Consider the following 22,899-nt stretch of genomic DNA (forward strand, 5'->3'; position numbering starts at 1 on the left):
GTTGGTAACCAGTTTATAATAGCATTAAGGCCCGAGGGGGTGTGGTATATGGCCAATATACCATAGCAAAGGGCTGTTCCTCTGCACGACAACAAGGAGTGCCTGGATACAGCCCTTAGCCATGGTATATTGGTCATATACCACAAACACCCGAGGTGCCTTATAACTATTATAAACTGGTTACCAACGTAATTAGAGCAGTAAAAATAAATGTTTTGTCATCAGCCAATCAGCATTCTGATTTTCCTGTCCTGCTCGTTACATTCAAATTGTAACGAGTACTTTTGGTTGTCAGCGAAAATGTATGGAGTAAATACTACAATATTTTCTTTAGGAATGTAGTGAAGTAAAAGTTGTCAAAAATAGAAATAGTAAAGTACAGATAGCCCAAAAAACGACTTAAGTAGTACTTTAAAGTATTTTTTACTTTACAACACTGCCAGTTAGCACAAGGCTTGCATCATTGCCGACATGAAATCACCCATTCCCACACTGATTACTAGTGCTGACACGCTCTGTTTGCCAGAGACCACTCTACAACTTGGTAATTTCTTAAGAGACTGCTTTACCAGCAACACCTAATTTACTGTTGATATCTGAAAAACAGTTGAATGCTACCGGCACTGAAGGCAGCAGGGAATAATTGATAATGAAGGCATGATTGACTCAGTCCTTTATAGCCAAATTATACTTGAATTTATGGGAGATATGAAGGCATGTGCTTTGCATAATAATAACACAAATTACATAACTAAAGGACTCTACTGATTTAGCCACTTATCATAACAGGTAAATAAAAAAACAAACACTGGCAGTCATCCCCTAGCAACACTAGCAACAATACAGTATGTTTTATATTCATAAGGGAGAATACTAAGGACAAGAGAAGGGAATCCACAAGAGGGTAAATATAAGAATTAATTCATATCCACTTCAGTGGCTCCTATTCTGCTTGAGGAGTTCTAGAGGGTCCTCTGAGCCCAAACTAAGTCCTGCCCCCCAGTGCACACTTTGGTTTTTCCCCTTGCACTACACAGTTGATTCAAATTACCAACTCATCAAGCTTTGCTTATTTGAATCAGTTGTGTAGTGCTAGGGCAAAAAAACTAAACGTGAACGGGGGGGGGGTTGGCAGGACCAAGTTTAGGAAACGCTGCTCTGAGCCTGTCAATCCATCCTCATTAAAAATCCATGCTCATTTTTTCACACATCTTCACTATGGAACGAGTCCACTCCAACCATGTAGAGATAGTGTTTTAGGCACCGTACGCAGCTCCAGTCCAGTTTGAGTTAAAAGAGAGTTGGAGTTGTTGACCCTGCTCTGACCGTAGTGTTTGTGCGGCCATAACAACATCCAGAAACCTGGCGGAGGTCCTGAGCTGACAGAATACAGGTCCTCTCTACAGAGCAGAATAGCAGGGGATCAGACAAGACGACAATCCGACACAGAATACTAAAGACGTTTTATTGTTTCTTTACTTTGTGTGAAAAACACAACATAAATCGCCTCTCATGATTAAGTGGGGAGTCACAAGGCACTGGACCATCTCATGTTATTACAAAGGGAGAGCAAAATAATGAGCCGCCACCGACTCGTCTTTTATATACATACTCTAGCAGACCAATGATTGCAGAAACACTTGTCTTTTTCCAACACACTCAACAATAAAAAGCACTATAAAGCTAAAGTTTATAAAAAGGTAATGTCTGTTGTGTAACAGTTCATGTCTGTTTTCTTCTATGCTGATTTTCGGACTGAATGGCTGTTTAAAGCTTTGGAACACACCACAGCACTGGGGCGTTGCATGGTCAGCCTCAAGAGACCAGACTCTCAGGGTCATCTTGTCCGTCTCAACCCTGACCTAAACATTTGTGGAGTGTGTCCATCTCAATACTCCAACTGGTGACAGTGGGACCACAGCCATGGAGCTGACAGCCTCCTTCCTTGGTGTGTGTGTTTTACTGGGCCACAGACAGGGGGAGGTTGGAGGGGCCGGGGTTGCTCTGTGGGGCGGGTGAGGACACAGAGGAGGAGGGCTGGGGAACGCTGGCGGCTGCAGGCTCCATCTTGCTAGTGTGGGTGATGAAACGCAGACGGAGCTTCATGGCCGGACGCAGGGTCAGGATGATTTTCTCCACCTGGGAATACACACACACACACACACCATTAGACACAACACTTGGAGAGACAAGGGATAAGCTGGGAGGAGAATTCAACTAATCTATTCTGTACTAATACTGAGGAGAGAAGCCAACTTCAGCCTCAGACCCTGAAATGAAGTGGGACGTGCAGCAAGTGACTTCAAAGTAAAATACAAGTGGGAATGTTTGGAGGACAAACAAATTAGAATTTCAAATTCAGGGTGTGTTGATATAAATTAGAGGAGGAGGGGAGAGGAGAGGCAGAATACCAATGCAGGACATGACAGAAAACCAAGTGAGCAAACATTGAGGTCAAGGAAAGGCATAAAGTACACATTATTTAGGGGCTAAAGCAACAACAAAAAATCCCACAACTGAAACTTAAGTCAATCTCAGATCGATTGTCTGGGGCCAAGTTAACCTCCCCTTTCATGTAAGAAAGTCATGACCAACATGCTTTTAGGGAAAGAGGATAATTTAGTACATGTATTAAACTGCGAGTTTGACCAATTCCAGTCGCATGGCTTATGGGGTCCGGGATCCTTTTAAAAAGGACTTAAATATAATTTCCACCTCCAGAAATGGGCCCAGTAACATATTTGTAATAATTCAGTAAAAAATATTAACACATTGGAACATTCTTATAGCCTAAGCATGGTCTATATTATCAGATGTGCTATTAGCAATAAGCATTATCACCTGTAGCCCAACTGATGAAGCATAGCAACTATAAAATGTACAGTGCCTTCAGAAAGTATTCACACCCCTTGACTTTTTGTTGAGGTACAGCCTGAACTTAAAATAGATTACATTGAGATTGTGTCACTGGCCTACACATAATACCCCATCATGTCAAAGTGGAATTATGTTTTAAGAAATGTTGACAAATTAATAAAAAAACTAAAAGCTGAAATGTCTTGAGTCAATAAGTACTCCACCCCTTTGTTATGGCAAGCCTATATAAGTTCAGGACTAAAAATGTGCTTAACAAGTTGCATAATACGTTGCATGGACTCGTGTGCAAAAATAGTGTTTAACATGATTTTTTTCATGACAACCTCATCTCTGTACCCCACACACACTGTCTGTAAGGCCCCTTAGTCGAGCAGTGAATTTCAAACACAGATTCAACCACAAAGACCAGGGCGGTTTTCCAATGCCTCGCAAACAAGGGCATCTATTGATAAAGAAGAAAAAAATTATCCAAAACATGCATTCTGTTTGCAAAAAGCCACTAAAGTAAAGCAGCAAAAAATGTGGCAAAGAACTGTACTTTATGTCCTGAACACAAAGCGTTGTTTGTGGCAAATCCAACGCTTTATCTTTTTAGGATAAAAGAAACAGAATAGAGCTAAGCACAGGCAAAATCCTAAAGGAAAACCTGGTTCAGTCTGCTTTCCAACAGACGTTGGGAGACAAATTCACCTTTCAGCAGGAAACACACGGCCAAACATACACTGGAGTTGCTTTCTAAGTTAACACTGAATGTTCCTGAGTGGCCTAGTTACAGTTTTGACTTAAATCACCTTGAAAATCTATGGCAAGACTTGGCAGTCTATATGAACAACAACCAACTTGACAGAGCTTGAAGAATTTCAAAAATAATGTGCAAACATTTCAAAAACATGTTTTCTCTGTCATCAATTTAATCCATTTTGAATTCAGGCTGTAACACAACAAAATGTGGAATAAGGGGTAGGGATACTTTCTGAAGGCACTTGAAGAATGTCCATCTGCATTTACCCCATAGGACAACATCCTGATTGATGTTGTTATTATTAATAATTCATATTTTATTATAAATACATAAATCATTATTCACTCGAAAAATACGTTTATTTTACAAAGTATGTAATTGTTCTTTTAAGATGACACTGCACCTTTAAAAGCTCTGTTGCGCAGCTGCGCCTAAACCATGCTCAAAACTCCGGTTGTAAAACTGCATTTGTAAACGATGCCACACGCTCAATTGAAGGAGTAGAGAAATAAACGTGGCAGCAGTGGAAAACTGGGAGACCACCCTTTCTTAGCAAAGGACAAAACTGGTTTCAAAACATATTTGCCAAAACCGCTTTCAAAAGTGTTTCCCCATGATTGCATAAAGAATTGTTGTGCTTTGACTGCTATCAGAATACATGTTTCCCTCCTATGGCCCTCGCAACTTAAATGCACCTCGAGGGGAATATTTATCTAGCATAGAACACACAAGCCGACTAGGTAAATAGGTGAACTATTCTACTATGGGGTTGTCCGATTTTTGGTTTAAATAACATTACATGGTAAAAATTGTTGAAGTGGAAAGTTACATCCTGAGTGATAAAGTATACGCTTTGAATGACTTTGCCAGCAGCTAAAGTAAGCTACACACAGCTGACTGACTACTGATTACAGACTGTTTCAATCCCTTCATCTGAACATCACAGTGGCGAAGAACATTAACCACAGAGTATTTCTCGAACCTGGTCTTTGACGCTGTCCCCGGTGAACATGTATTTGATGTGGTAGAGGAAGTCACAGATGGGGTCCATGTAGGACAGGTGTTGACTGTGCTGGTCCACAGCCTGTAGCATCTCATAGAACGCCACTCCAATCTGCAGTTCACGACACACACATAAATGCGTAGATCGTTAAGAAAGGCACAGACAAAATCAGTCACTGATTAATGGTGAATCACACATCTGATTAACACAAAGCCAGACTGAAAAACAGGATGAATGGCTATTTCTAAGAATGGATATTTTTGTCAGAGCACTTTCCAGAGGGGTGGCAGGCTGGTCAACAGCAGAACTGCAGATACATTAGAGCTGTCCATGGGAAGCCACAGCACAGCCCAGCACAGAGCCACTGCCTCTTGGGAGAGGAGACCAAGGACCTTAACTCTCCCTCTCCACAAATAACAGGATTTCTCAGTGAGCCACCTAATCCCCCTTCAACCTAACCAGCTATTGTCCATTTCCTCTCTCACACACACACAGTTCTATTCTCTTTAATGGTCAAGGGAGTGTGAAAGGGAATTTAATTGACAGGCCTTTTGTGTGGGATTGTATGGTGTAATAGGGTTGTACTGGGAGATGGAGGAGAGGGGGGTATATATTGACAGGAGTAATCAGTACCTCCAGCATGCAGCGGGTCCTCTCCTGTTGGAAGCGCTGGAGGAAGGGCCCCACTAGGTGGTACACATAGAGGAGCTGGAACTCTGTCTTTACTATGGGCTTCAGCACCTCAGACAGGAACCTGGGGAGGGAGGGGAGAGAATGTTACACTTCTCGTAAAGAGACAAAGACTGAAGAGGAGAGGACGGACTGCTCTCTTTCAAAGACATGCTAGGATGGAGGAGGAAAGGACTGAAAAATCTCCCCAGAAATGAAAGTGATTTGTAAAGCCAAGCACCCGATGTTCAAAAGTGACTAAGGCTCTGTGAGAGCTGTATGCAAATGGAGGGAAGACAGTGGAGGCACCGAATTTGAATGATAATTGACAGGGTTTTTCTGAATGAACACACAGTGGAATATAAACCAGGTACAGCAGGAACAAAGCCTCAGTGTGTTTGTAGACGACAAGATGGATCCCACTGGGATCTTGTCATGCGTGATCTGTGTTCCAGAAGCTTCAGCGTGATGCATACACACTCGCTGCCCGAGCCTCAGGCGGTGCGTCTCGTCACCGGGCTCTGTTGTCAGAACGGCCCACACTGATGAAGACAGCTCGGGGATAGCAGCAACCTGCCTGTCACTGTCACAATAATGTGATAGAGCTTCCACACGAACACAAACACCGGCTGAGAGCCGTCACAAAGGTAATGACTGTCTGGCAAGGAGAGGTCATCATATATATATATATATATATATATATATATATATATATATATATATATATATATATATCTTGCTCATACTGATGGGCTTTTGAATATAAATTGCTTTCGTAGTATTTCTGGTTGCTTTTTAAATTAAATCTCAAAGACAAACAATATTGGGCCTCCCGAGTGGCGCAGCGCTCCCGGACTGTGTTACAGCTGGCCATGACCGTTACCCGGACTGTGTTACAGCTGGCCATGACCGATCCCGGACTGTGTTACAGCTGGCCATGACCGTTAGACCCATGAGGCGGCGCACATTTGGCCCAGCGTCATCCGGGTTAGGGGAGGGTTCGGCCGGCCATGGATATCCTTGTCCGATTGCGCTCTAGCGACTCCTTGTGGCGGGCTGGGCAAGCCGACTCCAGTCGCCAGCTGGGCGGTGTTTCCTCCGACACATTGGTGCGGCTGGCTTCCGGGTAAAGCGAGCAGTGTGTCAAGAAGCAGTGCGGCTTGGCAGGGTCGCGTTTCAGAGGACGCGTGGCTCGCAACTTTCACTTCTCCCGCGAGTCCGTAGGGGGGGTTGCAGCGATTGGAAAAGACTAACTGCCAATTGGATATTACAAAATTGGGGAGAACAAGGGGTAAAAGGTTACAATATTTCATCATCAGTGAAATCTGAGATACTATGCAGGTAGAACATGCACAGAAATGTTATTGGACCAAAGAGAATGAAGGCATATATGCACCAATTCCTGAAATTAGAATCCCCATGCTCATTCCAATTTAAGGGCACATTACTCATCAGTAGCATCACATAATGTCAGAAAGCTGTAGCCAGCCCAGTAGATAGTGTACCGTACTTCTGTCTAATTCCAAGGCATTTCCATCTGCTTCATAGTAATGTAATCCCAGCAGGCCAGGGCTCTGCTGTCATTTCACATGACAGTCCGGCAGAGACACAGGAGCACAAGGGCACTTGCTGACACATCAGGGAGCATAACTATTTGGGCTTGAAGTCCAGCGAAGCCTGAACACAGTGTTATAGGGGAAGATATTCCCAGGCTAGATGAGAAGGCCTGCTAAGCTAAGCCTGAGCTGGGAGGCAGCAGGACTATCCCACTGTGTCCAGATAAAACACGGGGTAGGAGTGAAGCAGACAGAATCTTAACTAAACCCCATCTGATATAAGTCAGGAGTGAGCAGCTTGGGCTGAGGGAGGAGACAAGATGGTGGGGATGGAGGGAGGAGAGGTAAGAGGGAGCAGGCTAGAGGAGCTCTTTCCTCCCAAATTGTACACTTGTTCACTTCCCTTCAGTCATTTGAAAGTAAATGGCCTTTTGTCAATTAGATTTGCTCACCTCCTGCGTCCTCTCTCCCTTCCTTTGAAGGTCAAAGTTAATCGAGTAGTCGCTGAGAGTGAACCTGGATGAAAATACGCTTGCTTTAATTGAGATGGGTCCTTCTCCGCGTCGTTAGGAAAATGACGTTTACAGGGCTGGATCCCAAAATAAATGTGGAAAGTGATGGAAACAAATGAGGTTAGTAGTTCCAGATATTTTATAGATAAAAACGATATGCTACATATTGTTTTAAAAGAGGGCATGTTTTCTCCTCTGACAAAACAAAAGCTGATTCAAAGTGGGTGTGGCAGATTTCAAAAATATTCCCACGGTAGGATATACATGAGTATCCTCGATGAAAGGTGGCTATTGAGGGGAGGACACTCTTCCGTTCACCTACTAACGAATTAACACTTTCCTTGACCACTCTACCACAGGGAGATGCTGGTGGACCAGGACTAGAAGGCTGGAGAACAGCTAATCAGGGAGATGCTGGTAGACCAGGACTAGAAGGATGGAGAACAGCTAATCAGGGAGATGCTGGTAGACCAGGACTAGAAGGCTGGAGAACAGCTAATCAGGGGACTGCTGGTAGACCAGGACTAGAAGGCTGGAGAACAGCTAATCAGGGGACTGCTGGTAGACCAGGACTAGAAGGCTGGAGAACAGCTAATCAGGGGACTGCTGGTAGACCAGGACTAGAAGGCTGGAGAACAGCTAATCAGGGGACTGCTGGTAGACCAGAACTAGAAGGCTGGAGAACAGCTAATCAGGGAGATGCTGGTGGACCAGAACTAGAAGGCTGGAGAACAGCTAATCAGGGGACTAATGTTGGGTCTTACTTGGGGATGAGGGAGAGCTGTCCGATGCTGGAGTGGTGCCACACTGCGTGGGCCAGGGCCAGCACGTAGCTGCAGTACATCTCAGAGTAGGACTGGTGGCAGGCGGTGAAGTCCAGCAGCGCGAAGGGGTACCCCACCCACTCAGTCTCTGTGGTGAAGCACGGACTGCCCAGCACACTCACGATACGGTCCTGCAGGACCACCCAGTAAGGCTCCTAGAGAGAGGAGAGAGACAGGCAGACACGCACGCATACTGTTTAGCTGACTTGTCAGACCTCAGACAGTTCCAGACAGTTCTCTGGAGTCTGCAGGACGGCTGAAGTAGATGTTTATTTGGGTAAAGCTGTCACTACTGTCTGGCTGCTCAGAATCCCACTGTGAGCAGTAAGAATCACAATTTATGGACCTTGTTTTTCATGGATAGTGGAAACTTGACCACGCGAATGGAAAAAACAGGTTTGCTGTGTGCCGTGAACTAGAGATTTCTGCCGCAATAAGTTGCTGATATGTAACAAAGCCTTTGCGCTAGTGTGTGTGAACAGAGAGGAGTCTTACAGGCAAGGCGGTGATCACCAGGCCGATCGCGTTCATCCAGGCGGTGATGTTCTCCCGAGGCACCAGTGGTTGGCTGTGAGGGAGGCCACATGACATCAGGACAATCAATCACAACACCATACAGATACAGACGCTGTCATGTAGAGGGGCACACAGGTCTAACTGAGCTCTGCAGAAAGCCAACACACTGCAGTGATTCAGCACCACTTCGAGATGACTCATTGTCCATTCCTCGCACAAGAACTTCCGCATAATAATGGAACATTTACACGTGCATCAAGAGAGCACACAAGACTGTGCTTGTTTACATAGCCTAGAGACCTTTCAATCTCCCCTCTAATTGGCTGCTTAGTGCCCCCCCCCCCGTTTGATCTATGACCCCATTCTGACCTCTTGAGGACGACGCTGAGCAGGGCGTTGCCCACGTCCTTGCCGGGCACTGCCAGGGCCATCAGCTCCACGCAGGTGACGTGGAGAGCATGGGCGGCCGGGTTGGGGAACTCGTTGAACCTCCAGTCACAGTTAGGGAACGGCCCGGGGGACTTGCCAGCCATCGGTGAGACAGCAGGTCAAGGATGATACTGAAGATACTCATCACTGCGAGAGCAACACCAGCTACACAACAGTGTGTGAACACACCATAGACTTTCATTCTAGGAAAGACCTTCTAGCAATCTTGCACATCAACTAATCCCTCGTAGATGTCCTAAGACTACTTTCATCAGTCTGAACATCCCGACAGAAGGACAGAGACATAGAAAACTGGCTGATAATGATTTGGACAGGTCAAATGTGCTCCGGAAATAAACAACAGCAAAGGATATTGTCGACGAGGCGTCCGATGAGCTTACAGTAGTAGGTGTCATCGGGGATCCAGACGTTGTCTTCACGGGGGTTCATGCCACACTTGATGTAGGTCTCACTCAGGCACCAGCCTGGCGCCCGGTTGTCCTTCAGAGAGCTCATGATGGCGTGCACCAGCTTCCTCTTCAGGTTGGTGCGGTCGCGCAGGTGGCGCTCGTAGTAGTGGAGCGTGTTGTAGAGGTAGGTCACCGGACGGTCTGGAGACGACACAGAGAAACACACAATTCAGTTCAATTAGACCCTCCATCTGAACTGACCTCATCACATAACATTGTTTCAAGTGCAAGCGTAACATTGATTCATAAAGGGGGTCTTCTATCAGGGCTCTTTCGTGATGTTAGTATACCTCCAGGCTGTATAGACAATCAAAGCAACAGACCAGGACTTGTCCCCGTGGTCTTGTACCCTTTCCTCACCGTGGAACTTATAGAGTCCTCCCAGGTGGTCCAGTAAGGTCTCCAGTGACTTGGAGACGGGCAGCAGCTCCAGGAAGCGGTGGATGACAATGTCAAAGACGGGCAGGAAGCGCAGGCAGACGTTACCAAAGTAGATGGGCAGGTAGTGGGACTGCTGCTGCATGGGCGGGTTCACCTGCTCGGCCAATCCCTCAAAGTACAGCTTCTCCGGGTATTTCTGTTACAATAGGGAAGAAAACAAGAGTCCAAGTCAAATGGAACTGTATCACATGCAAGCTTTATTAAAAGAGCAAGCTTGGGAGCAGTGAAACAGTGAGTGGAGGTCATTCAAATCACCACAGCAGAACAGATGGAGACTTAACCCAGCTAACTCCACAGAAAGCTCGGATGAGATCCCAGCACAGCCAATGTAAATGTCACATTTAAAAAGGGCCAAATGTCAACAGGCAACGGTGCAGGCTGAGCTATAGTGGCCTCCCGTTGACATTTACATTCGTATCGCCTTGAGCCCCTCTCTGGTTCTTTTCAGACTGTCTTTCAGGCAGCGCTGCTCTTTCCATGCTGGAGCTGTCAGTCAGAGCTCCAGGGTTGGGGCCAGTACGGTACCTTGTGGTAGGCCATGTGCTTGGTGTGCCAGTCGCTCTGCAGCCAGTGCTCGGGGGCGTTCTCCTTCACGAAGTCAGAGACACGGTTGCGGAAGTCGTTGGGCTTGAGGAGGAGGAGCTGGATGATGAAGTAGCAGACCTGGGCCTCGTTACCCTCGTGACTCCTCATGGCCTGGAGAGGGAGATAAGAACGAGGGAAGCGATGGGAACGAGGGCGAGATTAGTAGGGAACTAAACATTGTTATATAACAACCAGTTTTATATTGAACAATGAGATATTCATGTACATGATCTGAAAACGTAATTATTCATCATGTGATTGAAGCTTTCAAAGGCTTCATTTGAGGTGAACCATATGACTGGCCCATAGTTTCATCTCGTCCTTACCAGACACAGGATGAGTCTGTCCAGCGTGACAATGTTGTACTTCCACACCATGTCGTTGAGGATCTCGATACACTTGTTGAGCTGCTGGCCACCGGCCGACGTGGAGAACTCATAGACCAGGAAGTCTGCAAACGTTCTGACATGGGCCACCAGCGCCCGCGCCCCAATCCTCTCCAGAACCCTGGGGCAAGACAGGACACACGGCTGGTCAGGAGGATGGCCTTGTGTCACAACACACAGACATAATGACACATGCACAGTCACACACATGTCAAATTGACATAATGTACAGAACCATTGCTTGTTTACCATGAGTCATAATAACTAGTGAGTATTCATTCCTCTGAATTCAAAAGGCCATCTGTCAATAACATAATTACTTCATGATTCAATGCAAAGCTGTTCTCAAACACCATCAGCACCCTTACAGCAATCAACACAAACAACAACCAGCAAACAGCTTTCTGACACCATCTGCTTCAGTGTGTTCCCCTCAACAGCATCCAGAAGCTTAGAGCCAAGCTTAGGGCCCACAGCAGCCGTTCCCAGTGCTAGTGCCCCCTGTGGCAGCCTTCCTACCACCCCATCTGGCCCTACCACAACCACAACCACTGATCTCTCCCAATCTATTTAGAGGACAGAAGGAGAGCAGTTTTACTGTACTGGCTCTGTTGCATTAACAGGCTGTCATTACCAGCAGCCAGTTACCACAAAAGCAAAGTCCTTAGTCACTTCTTAAAAGCCCTGTTGCAAAATACCTTTCACTGGCGGTAAATCATATTACAAATGGTGGCGTGCGGTGCATGACTGCCCACTCGAGGAAAGCTATCACTCGACTGGGTAGTGACGTAAAGAGCCGGAGGCAGGTTTACAGTAGACGAGGCTATTCACATCCCTCACACTCAAACTCTGTTGGGGACAGAGGGAGAGGCCACGGATTCTTTCCTACAGACGAGAGACGGAGAGAGAAAGAGGGAGAGTTGGAAAGAAAGTGTCAGGGAGGGAGAGAGAGAGGGGTATAGAAGGTGCTTGGGAGAGAGTAACTGAGTATTTAAGAACTTTTGCAGACTCCCTCCGGAGGGTTATGCAAACAGCAGCCCTTCACAGCCATTTCACCCCTCCCGCCTGGTGATAAGCAGAAGAGCTCTGCTCTTCAATCGCCTCAAACCCCTGACCTGCAGAGAGAGCAGACAGCAGATAGCCTCTACGGAACAGTAGCACTCATCACATAACCCGCAATCTGGCTCAAGGGATTGGTTGTGAGGCTGTGCTGATTTCCACACTAAGATGGAATCAGCAACAGCACTTTAGCAGCTTGGCACTGGCTACCGGTTGTCAGGTAGTCGCCACAACTTGTGCTTCAGAAAGCACTTTAAAAACTGCCTTGCTGGTACAGACTGTGTCTGGGGGGAAAAAAACTCTGAGAAATAAATTAAAAAGACGAGATGATAGCGGCAGCGGAGCTGTATTGGTGTTGTCGGAGCGTGTAAAGATCATTATCTCTCAGCGCTCGTGATCAGAATGACAAGTGGGATGTGTGTGTGGGGTCAGGCATCTCCATCCACACAACTGTCTTCTGTCTGGAGGGAGCAGCTGCACCCCAGGGAAGCCACGCCCTCTGTTCCCCACTCACTTAACATTCACAGAGCTCAGCCAATCAGAATGTTGACCTCATTAAAATGGTCCCAGGTTACCTTATATTTATTAATGACCAAATATCAGCAGGATAATGAGAACAAATCCACAGTACGTGGCTCTGCTACCGTTAAATATGAATTGATAGCCTGATGTTGAACCTGAAACGTTGATTAATGTGCACTGTCCCTGGCAAATACATTTCATAAATGCACAAATAAAATGGTTAAGTGTTGTGCAACCGTAGAATAGAAAAGAAGTGAATACTTTGTGGTGTACCTGAAGCCGATCTGGTTGATGTGGTCAGTCTCCAGCAGCATCTTCCACAGCAGACACAGGAAGAGGGGCGGCGATCCCTGCATGGAGAAGTGGGTGATGATGTCGTTCTCGTTGGTCATGCTCTTCCACTTCCTGTATTCCTCCTCCACGTTCTTCTTCAGGTTGAAGCGGCTCTCCTGGGGAACGTTGTTCTGCTTGAAGAACGCCTGAGGGAACACGCACACAGAGATGTATTTTTTCTTTCCTTCTGTGAAAATGATAAATACTCATATGTTCCACTGGGACGTTGTGTCCGTCTGTCATCTGAAAAATATGAATGGGCTCAGTCTGTGTGTAGGTACCATTAATATAACATATTCACATATATATTGAAATAGGATTCTCTCAGTCAATAATTCTCTATGGCTGCCCCCTGTAGAAATAAACCCAAATCCCAATTGACTCTCTCTCTGTACCTGAAGAGGAGCAGGGAAGCAGCTCAGGGTGTGAGAGGCCCAGTTGTGAGGAGTAAAGTTCATGATGGTCTGCAGGATGTCCTTACACCACGTACCCTGGATGGAGTCGGAGCCCGTGAAGAAATCTGGACCAGAGAAAGCAGCGGAAGGAAAATTAGTCTTGGGTTAGGAAAACGTTTTGTTAATGCTGACCTACTAGTCAGCGTTACGCTGACCTATGATGAGTTTCACAGCCATTATCAGACACGTGTTAAATGTTGAACTGACATTACATATACAGCGCCAGTCAAAAGTTTGGACACATCTACTAATTCCAGGATTTTTCTTTATCGTTACTATTTTCTACATTATAGAATAATAGTGAAGACATCAAAACTAGGAAATAACACATATGGTATCATGTAGTAACCAAAAGTGTAATATTTTTTAGATTTGAGATATATTTTATATTTTTCAAAGTAGCCACCCTTTGCCTTGATGACAACTTTGCATACTCTTGGCATTCTCTCAACCAGCTTCATGAGGAATGCTTTTCCAACAGTCTTGAAGTAGTTCCCACATATGCTGAGCACTTGTTGGCTGCTTTGTAAAAAAACATTTATTTTGTATTTAACCTTTATTTAACTAGGCAAGTCAGTTAAGAACAAATTCACAATGACTGCCTACCAAAGGCTTCCTGCGAGGACAGCGGCTGGGATAAATATATATATATTTATATATATGACAAAACACACATCACGAGACAAAACACAACACTACATAAAGGGAGACCTAAGATAACATAGCATGGCAGCAACACAGCATGGTAGCAGCACAACATGGCAGCAGCACAAAACATGGTACAAACATTATTGGGCACAGACAACAGCACAAAGGGCAAGAAGGTAGAGACAACAACACATCACGCAAAGCAGCCACAACTGTCAGTAAGAGTGTCCATGTTTGAGTTTTTGAATGAAGAGATTGAGATAAAACTGTCCAGTTTGAGTGTGTTGTAGCTCGTTCCAGTCGTGACCTGCAGCGAACTGAAAAGACGAGCGACCCAGGGATGTGTGAGCTTTGGGGACCTTTAACAGAATGTGACTGGCAGAACAGTTTTGGAGGATGAGGGCTGCAGTAAATATCTCAGATAGGTGGGAGTGAGGCCTAAGAGGGTTTTATAAATAAGCATCAACCAGTGGGTCTTGCGACAGGTATACAGAGATGACCAGTTTACAGAGGAGTATAGAGTGCAGTGATGTGTCCTATAAGGAGCATTGGTGGCAAATCTGATGGCCTATAAATTGCAATCACCATCACACTGTCCTATCCCATCTGGACAAAAAGAATACCTATGTAAGAATGCTGTTCATTGACTACAGCTTAGCATTCAACACCATAGTACCCTCCAAGCTCATAAAGCTGGAAGCCCTGGGTCTCAACCCCACCCTGTGCAACTGGGTCCTGGACTCTGACGGGCCACCCCCAGGTGGTGAAGGTAGGAAACATCTCCACTTCGCTGACCCTCAACACTGGGGCCCCACAAGGGTGTGTGCTCAGCCCTCTCCTGTACTCCCTGTTAACCCACGACTGCGTGGCCATGAATGTCTCCAACTCAATCATCAAGTTTGCAGACAACACAACAGTAGTGGGCCTGATCACCAACAACAATGAGACAGCCTACAAGGGAGGAGGTGAGGGCACTCGGAGTGTGGTGTCAGGAAAACAACCTCTCACAACAAAACAAAGGACATGATCGTGGACTTCAGGAAACAGCAGAGGGAGCACCCCCCCCCAATCCACATCGAAGGGACAGCAGTGGAGAAGGTGGAAAGTTTTAAGTTCTTGGGCGTACACATCAAACAAACTGAAATGGTCCACCCACCTCAGGAGGCTAAAGAAATGTGTCTTGTCACCCAAAACCCTGACAAATTTTTACAGATGCACAATCGAGAGCCTCTGCGGGCTGTATCACAGCCTGGTATGGCAACTGCACCGCCCTCAACGGCAAGGCTCTCCAGAGGGTGGTGCGGTCTGCACAACACATCACCGGGGGCAAACTACCTGCCCTCCAGGACACCTACAGCACCCGATGTCACAGGAAGGCCAAAAAGATCATCAAGGTCAATAACAACCCGATCAACTGCCTGTTCACCCCGCTATCACCCAGAAGGGAAGGTCAGTACAGGTGTATCAAAGCTGGGACCAAGACATAGAAGCTGTTTTTCAATCTCAAGGACATCAGACTACTAAACAACAATCACTAACTCAGAGAGGCTGCTGCCTACATTGAGACCCAATCACTTGACACTTTAATAAATGGATCACTAGTCACTTTAAACAATGCCACTTTAATAATGTTTACAATTCTTTTATTACTCATATCACATGTATATACTGTATTTTATACAATCTACTGCACCTTGCCTATGCCACTCGGCCATCGCTCATCCATATACTTATATGTGCATATTCTCATTCACCCCTTTAGATGCGTGTGTATTAGGTAGTTGTTGGGGAATTTTTAGATATTACTGCACCGTTGGAATTAGAAACCCAAGCATTTCGCTACACTTGCATTAACATCTGCTAACCATGTGTATGTGACCAATACAATTTGATTTATAAATTACGTCTCCGTAATCTAGCATGGGTAGATTTTCCTTCCAAACCATCTCAATTGGGTTGAGGTCGGGTGATTGTGGAGGCCAGTTCATCTGATGCAGCACTCCATCACTCTACTTGGTGAAATAGCCCTTACACAGCCTAGAGGTGTGTTTTGGGCCATTGTTCTGTTGAAAATCAAATGATAGTCCTACTAAGTGCATACCAGATGGGATGGCGTATCGCTGCAGAATGCTGTGGTAGCCATGCTGGTTAAGTGGGTCTTGAACTCTAAATAAATCACAGAGAGCGTCATCAGCAAAGCACCCCCACACCTCCTCCTCCATGCTTCACGGTGGGAACCACACGAGGAGATCATCCGTTCACCTACTCTGCTTCTCACAAAGACACGGTGTTTGGAACCAAAAATCTCACATTTGGACTCATCAAACCAATGGACAGATTTTCACCAGTGTAATGTCCATTGCTCGTGTTTCTTGGCCCAAGCAAGTGTCTTCATATAGTTGTCCTTAAGTAGTGGTTTCTTTGCAGCAATTCGACCATGAAGGCCTGATTCACACAGTCTCCTCTGAACAGTTGATGTTGAGATGTGCCTGTTAATTGAATCATTTATTTGGGCTGCAATCTGAGGTACAGTTAACTCTAATGAATTTATCCTCTGTAGCAGAGATAACTCCGGGTCTTCCTTTCCCTTGGCGGTCCTCATGAGAGCCAGTTTCATCATAGCGCTTGATGGTTTTTGCGACTGCACGTTAAGAAACTTTAAAAGTAGTTGAAATTTTCTGGATTGACTGACCTTGCCTTAAAGTAATGATGGACTGTTGTTTCTCTTTGCTAATATGAGCTGTTCTTGCCATAATATGGACTTTTACCGAATAGGGCTATCTTCTGTATACCACCCATACCATGTCACAACAAACACATTAAGAGGGAAATAAATTCCACTAATTAACTTTTAACAAGGCAGACCTGTTAATTGAAATGCATTCCAGGTGACTACCTCATGAAGCTGGTTGAGAGAATGCAAGAATGTGCAAAGCTGTCAATGTCGGATGTGGCAGGGCTGGCAAACTATTAAAGAATTACAAAGGGAAACCTCGCCGCTAGCTGCCCAGTGACGCAAGCCTACCAGACTAGCTAAATACCTTTTATGCTCGCTTCGAGGCAAGCAACGCTGAAGCATTCATGAGCGCACCAGCTGTTCCGGAGGACTGTGTGATCACGCTCTCCGTAGCCGATGTCAGCAAGACCTTTAAACAGGTCAACATTTACAAGGCCGCGGGGCCAGACGGATTACCAGGGCGTGTACTAAGAGCATGCGCGGACCAACTGTCAAGTGTCTTCACAGACAGTTTCAACCGCTTCCTGACCCAGTCTGTAATACCCACATGTTTCAAGCAGACCACCATAGTCCCTGTGCTCAAGAATGCGAAGGTAACCTGCCTAAATGACTACTGCCCCATAGCTCTCGTCAGTAGCAATGAAGTGCTTTGATAGGCTGGTCATGGCTCACATCAACACCATCATCTCAGAAATCCTAGACCCACTCCAATTTGCATACCGTCCCAACAGATCCACAGATGACGCAATGATGACGCTCATCACTAAGCTAAGGACCCTGGGACTAAACACCTCCCCCTGGAATTCCTGACGGACCGCTCCCAAGTGGTACGGGTAGGCAACAACACATCTGCCACGCTGATCCTCAACACCGGTTCCCCTCAGGGGTGCGTGCTTAGTCCCCTCCTGTACTCCCTGTTCACCCACGACTGTGTGACCAAGCATGACTCCAACACCATTATTAAGTTTGCTGATGACACAACAGGGATAGGCCTGATCAATGACAACGATGAGACAGCCTATAGGGAGGAGGACAAGGACCTGTCAGTGTGGTGCCAAGCCAACAACCTCTCCCTTAAATGTGAGCAAGACAAAGGAGACGATCATGGACTACAGGAAAAGGAGGGCCGAACAGGCCCCCATTAACATCGATGGAGCTGTAGTGGAGCGGGTCGAGAGTTTCAAGTTCCTTGGTGTCCACATCACCAACAAACTACCATCATCCAAACACACTAAGACAGTCATGAAGCGGGCACGACAACACCTATTCCCCCTCAGGAGACTGAAAAGATTTGGCATGGGTCCCCAGATCCTCAAAAGGTTCTACAGCTGCAACATCGAGAGCATCCTGACCAGTTGCATCAACGCCTGTTATGGCAACTGCTTGGTATCTGACCGTAAGGGGCTACAGAGTGTAGTCCATCCAGGACCTATATATCAAGCGGTGTCAGAGGAAGGCCCCCCCGAAAATTGTCTAAGACTCCAGTCAGCCAAGTCATAGACTGTTCTCTCTGCTATCGCACGGCAAGCGGTACTGGAGCGCCAAGTCTAGGTCCAAAAGGCTCCTTAACAGCTTCTACCCCCAAGCTATAAGACTGCTTAACAATTAATCAGATGGCCACCCGGATTATTTACATGGACCCCTCCCCCCTTGGTTTTTACACTGCTGCTACTCGCTGTTTATCATCTATGCATAGTCACTTTACCCCTACCTAAATGTACAAATAACCCCGACTAACCTGTACCCCAGCACATTTACTCGGTACCGGTGGCCCCTGTATATAGCCTCGTTATTGTTATGTAATTCTAACTGTGTTACTGTTTATTTAGTAAATATTTTCTTAACTATTTCTTGAACTGCACTGTTGGTTCAGGGCTTGTAAGTAAACATTTCACGGTAATGTCTACACCTGTTGTATTCAGTGCATGTGACAAACACAATTTGATTTGAAGGCAAAGGGTGGCTACTTTGAAGAAGCTCAAATATAAAATATATTTTCATTTGTTTAACACTTTTTGGGTTACTACATGATTCTATGTGTGTTATTTCATAGTTTTATTGTCTTCACTATTGTTCTACAATGTAGAAAAATAGTAAAAATAAAGAAAAATCCTTGAATGAGTAGGTGTGTCCAAACTTTTGACTGGTACTATAAGTTAGATAGAGGCAGACCTGTGACGTGGGTGGCTCTGGCCAGAGTCAGGATGAGGGCACGGTTGAGCTCCTCAGATTCAGCTGACAGCACCGTTTTGGGGTCACTGAGGAAGCGGGTGAACTGAGGCTGAACCTCGGAACTCCCCAACGCTGTGATCAACCTTAACGCTGTGCTCTCAACACTGAGGACACAGAAACAGAAATACAAAAAAAGGTTACTTTTATTTCACAGTAAAAGGTCGTGGTTATGTACAGAGTTAAGTCTTCTCAAAACGCTGACCCATTTCTATGTTTATATGGAACGTTTTAATTGAATTGGCAATGATTGAATAACGTCCGCTCAATAGCACATCATTCCTCTTATAGCACCTTGGCTTGCACTGGCTTGACCACAGAGTATAGACTAGTACTAAATCCTTTCTGGTCTTATGTATCTGTGATTGTAATGAGCCATCCCTGCCTGCGCAGGAGCTCAAGGACCTGTAACCCCTGTGGTGCTGAGTTTTTACTGGTCAAATGACCTAACCAGGAAATATTGAGGCCTCTAGTTATAGTATATGACTACACCTAGGGTGTTGAGTGTTTCCTGGTCAGATTAAGGTTGCATAAAACATCTTAAGTGTTTCCCTTAAGGAATTATAATGTTCCCTTACCTAAGGGAAATAGGTTAAGGGTATTGCATAGAGCTCCTAAAATATTCCCTTACGTAAGGGCACACTTCAAGGGGTTTTATGGTGGTTTGAAAGCATGTACTGCAGAAAGAGTATCTGGTTACCACGGAGACGGCCTGATTCACTGACTAAACATCTTGTCAAAGAGATCGTATTTATTTTGTGAGATCGTAAAACAGGATAACCAAATTGCTTCAGATGATAAACCATTACTCTACTACTTTCTAGCACGTCAAGCTAGCTTACAGAGTAGCTAGCTTTGAGGCCATGGATTGTGCAGCTTCCATTGTTTAGCTAAGTAGCTAGCTGGTTGATGTTTTTCTTTTGTAACCAGAGCAGATGAAAGCAACCTTCACCTCCAAAATTGCTGTTTACATTGATATCCATACTGAATGAAGCAGTTCAGGGACCTCATGGTCACGCTTAACTTTTTCACTTAATTTAACGGGGAAATTCACCTTAAAATGTTTTGTGCGACTGACTTAAAGTTAAGGAAACTTTAAGGGAAAGGATAAAGGTAAAATTGACTTTAGTTGTTTTATGCAACCAGGACCTGACCCTAAAAATTGTGTCTGACTGTGCCTGATCTTGTAGTTACTGACCAGAGGTGCAGCTGGTTCTGGTTGGTCTGGGGCACGGCGGCTAGCGAGTGCAGGTGGCTGAGCAGCTGTACGCGGTAGTGGGGCTGGATGTGGTGCATACGGTAGCTGAACATCTCCAGCAGAGTGTGAAGGATGCCCCAGGCGTGGGACTTGAACACGTTGGGCAGGAGCTGGCCTGGTAAAACAAGACACCATGTTGTTGCAGTTAGAACATCTGTGATGCATTTGGAATACAGTTAATCTGGCCATGCTGCTCGCTCAGGCCAGGGTCGTGTTCAGCAGGGAGAAAAGTTTTTGTTATGGTGTGCCTTTCGGAACATGAACCAGGTCTCTTTCGGGGAAAAAATGCAGGCAGGGATTGATAAGCTCTGTAAGGGGATTCAGAGTTTGCAGGACTTACTGATGAATCCTTTGATGCCCAGAGATTCTATCTCCATGTAGACCAGCAGTCTGCTGTAGGTCTCCACCAGGGCTGGGGCCAGGGCGATGCTGGACTTGGCGTGGGCCAACTTGATCACCCGAGTGGCGATGCTATGGATCAGGCTTGAAGTACAGGGTACAGGGGAAATGTGAATGAGACTTGACCACTGTATGCAGTTTTCACCTTATATATTATGCTTTGATCACTAAACTGTCAGAATACTGCTTATGCAAGTGTTGGTATTTGTAGAGAATAGCTGAATGTTCAAGGCATTATTGGCTCAGAAATTGCAGATGGCTTTATTGTAAAATGAATAAGCACTGAATCCACTGTAAAGCCGCTAGAGCAGATGATTTTTCATTAGCGACAACATCTTGTCAAAAAAAAAAAAAAACACTCGCCGGTAAAAAATTGCTTTTAGGTTGAAATGGATGGATGCTGTTTAAAAACTCATCATTATCTCCATTCTCCATTCTTTTGATAGTAAATGGCAACTAACAGCAGGGAGAATAGAACAGTGATCAACAGAAGAGGGAGAAGACATCACGCTGCAACGCTCTCATCTGTTCTTTGTAATTTAGCACAGAGCCATTTCATACACCCTGGGCTACACTAAACCCGAGCGAGGGAAAATGACTAGAGTTTAAATGTTATATGTTTAAATAAAAACAAATTATCCAAGCCTTCTTGCATTTTAAATAGGGCAGTATAAATGTGAATAAAATTGCATAATGGCGTGTCCTTAAAAAAAACATGTCAGGGGTCTAAAATAATGCATTGTAAAGTAGATTATTTTTAGCACAGCATTTCAAGCTGTTTTTTTTTACTTAATTAAAAACATCATAGGACGCATCCTCAAGTTTTCCTGTAAGCCTCTCACACTGAGGATGTTCCATTCTTAATTCAATAACCCCTAGTAAGAGCTCCAACTAAATTAAGTGTTACTGTTGATGTTGCTGTGATATCCTGACAGCACCATTGAAAGGAGCAGTAGTAGTCTTTGTAGGGACTATAGAGATATACAGTATCTCTATGGTAAGTATAGCCCACCTCATCTTGGCGTGGACGGTGAGGGAGTCTAGGAGGTTCATGGGTAGTGGTGTGACGGAGCCTGATGCGGTACAGTTGGTGCCAGGCAGGGTGATGCGCATGCTGCCGTTGCCATAGATAGTCTCCACAAGCACGCCCATGGGCAGAGTGAAGCACTCCGAGTTCGTGGAGTAGGCATTACACAGCAGGGCGATCTTATAGTCTGTCATCCCCAGGGACTTGTTCCTCAGGCTCTGCTGGAGAAACCTAAACACACATGGACAGGTAAAAATATTATAGGGGATAGGAGGGAGGCAAGCAGTTTAAATGCAATCGAATCCCAGATTTGAGATGTTGCTTTTATCTCAAACTGCCGATTAAGGCATCACAAATCATGCATCTGTGAGTTACATTGCAAGTTGGTGACCACTGACTACAAACACTTTTAGACTGGCTGCCTAAGTGATTACTTATGAGCGTTCTAGTAGACAACATGACAGACAAGAGCTGGTGTTAAGTACATACTGACCTCTAAAGGTAGAGCTGCTGTTTTGACATTCTCTCTTTTCCTGTGGGACCTGCTGCCTGGACCACTGAATACTCGGCTATGAAAAGCCAACTGACATTTACTCCAGAGGTGTTGACCACTGTGGTTGTTATTTTACCCTGCTGGTCTTTAAGAACACTCTGGCCTTAAATGGCCATGTACTCTTATAATCTCCACCCGGCACAGCCAGAAGAGGACTGGCCACCCCTCAGAGCCTGGTTCCTCTCTAGGTTTCTTCCCAAGTTCCTGCCTTTCTAGGAAGTTTATCCTAGCCACCGTGCTTCTACACCTGCATTGCTTGCTGTTTGGGGTTTTATGCTGGGTTTCTTTACAGCACTTTGTGACAACTGCTGATGTAAAAAGGGCTTTATAAAATACATTTGATTGATTCAGACATTCTCTTACTCATGGTGCAGCTTGAGGGAGTGGGGGATGGGAATCTGAAGCTTGGAGTTGTCGTTCTGAGCCTTGCGGTTCAAGTGGATCCAGATGCAAGTCATGGCGAAGGCGTGGGTCGACTGGGGCTTGCTGATGTCTGGCACCGGGATGCACTGTAGAGACACACACATCACGATGTCTCTAGTCATCCCAATAAAACCTTCAATAAACCATCAATTCATATCAATATCTTCGAAATTAAGTAGACACCAAGTAAATGGTTTTATCACCTGACTAGTAAAATGTATTATGTCACTAAATATTTCACTCATT

At 45.4% G+C, this 22,899-nt stretch overlaps 1 protein-coding gene across 2 annotated transcripts in view; it reads right to left on the minus strand.

Moving 5' to 3' along the window:
- Nucleotides 1-1,451: 1,451 nt before the first annotated feature.
- Nucleotides 1,452-22,899, minus strand: part of med23 (mediator complex subunit 23) — a 34,015-nt gene continuing 12,567 nt past the window's right edge. For both annotated transcript variants that reach the window (XM_038963092.1, XM_038963093.1), the window contains 17 exons: nt 22,594-22,739; nt 21,663-21,908; nt 20,592-20,734; nt 20,192-20,366; nt 18,937-19,100; nt 13,320-13,444; nt 12,865-13,070; nt 10,951-11,131; nt 10,565-10,735; nt 9,959-10,175; nt 9,503-9,739; nt 9,069-9,234; nt 8,679-8,751; nt 8,124-8,338; nt 5,256-5,376; nt 4,602-4,733; nt 1,452-2,139 (listed from right to left, as the gene is read on the minus strand). In XM_038963092.1, coding sequence (XP_038819020.1) covers nt 1,960-2,139; nt 4,602-4,733; nt 5,256-5,376; nt 8,124-8,338; nt 8,679-8,751; nt 9,069-9,234; nt 9,503-9,739; nt 9,959-10,175; nt 10,565-10,735; nt 10,951-11,131; nt 12,865-13,070; nt 13,320-13,444; nt 18,937-19,100; nt 20,192-20,366; nt 20,592-20,734; nt 21,663-21,908; nt 22,594-22,739 — 2,898 coding nt within the window. In that variant the 3' untranslated portion in view covers nt 1,452-1,959. The remainder of the gene's footprint in view (nt 2,140-4,601; nt 4,734-5,255; nt 5,377-8,123; nt 8,339-8,678; nt 8,752-9,068; nt 9,235-9,502; nt 9,740-9,958; nt 10,176-10,564; nt 10,736-10,950; nt 11,132-12,864; nt 13,071-13,319; nt 13,445-18,936; nt 19,101-20,191; nt 20,367-20,591; nt 20,735-21,662; nt 21,909-22,593; nt 22,740-22,899) is intronic.

This window comes from Salvelinus namaycush, chromosome 24 (genome assembly GCF_016432855.1).
Source record: "Salvelinus namaycush isolate Seneca chromosome 24, SaNama_1.0, whole genome shotgun sequence".
NCBI classification, from domain to species: Eukaryota; Metazoa; Chordata; class Actinopteri; order Salmoniformes; family Salmonidae; genus Salvelinus; species Salvelinus namaycush.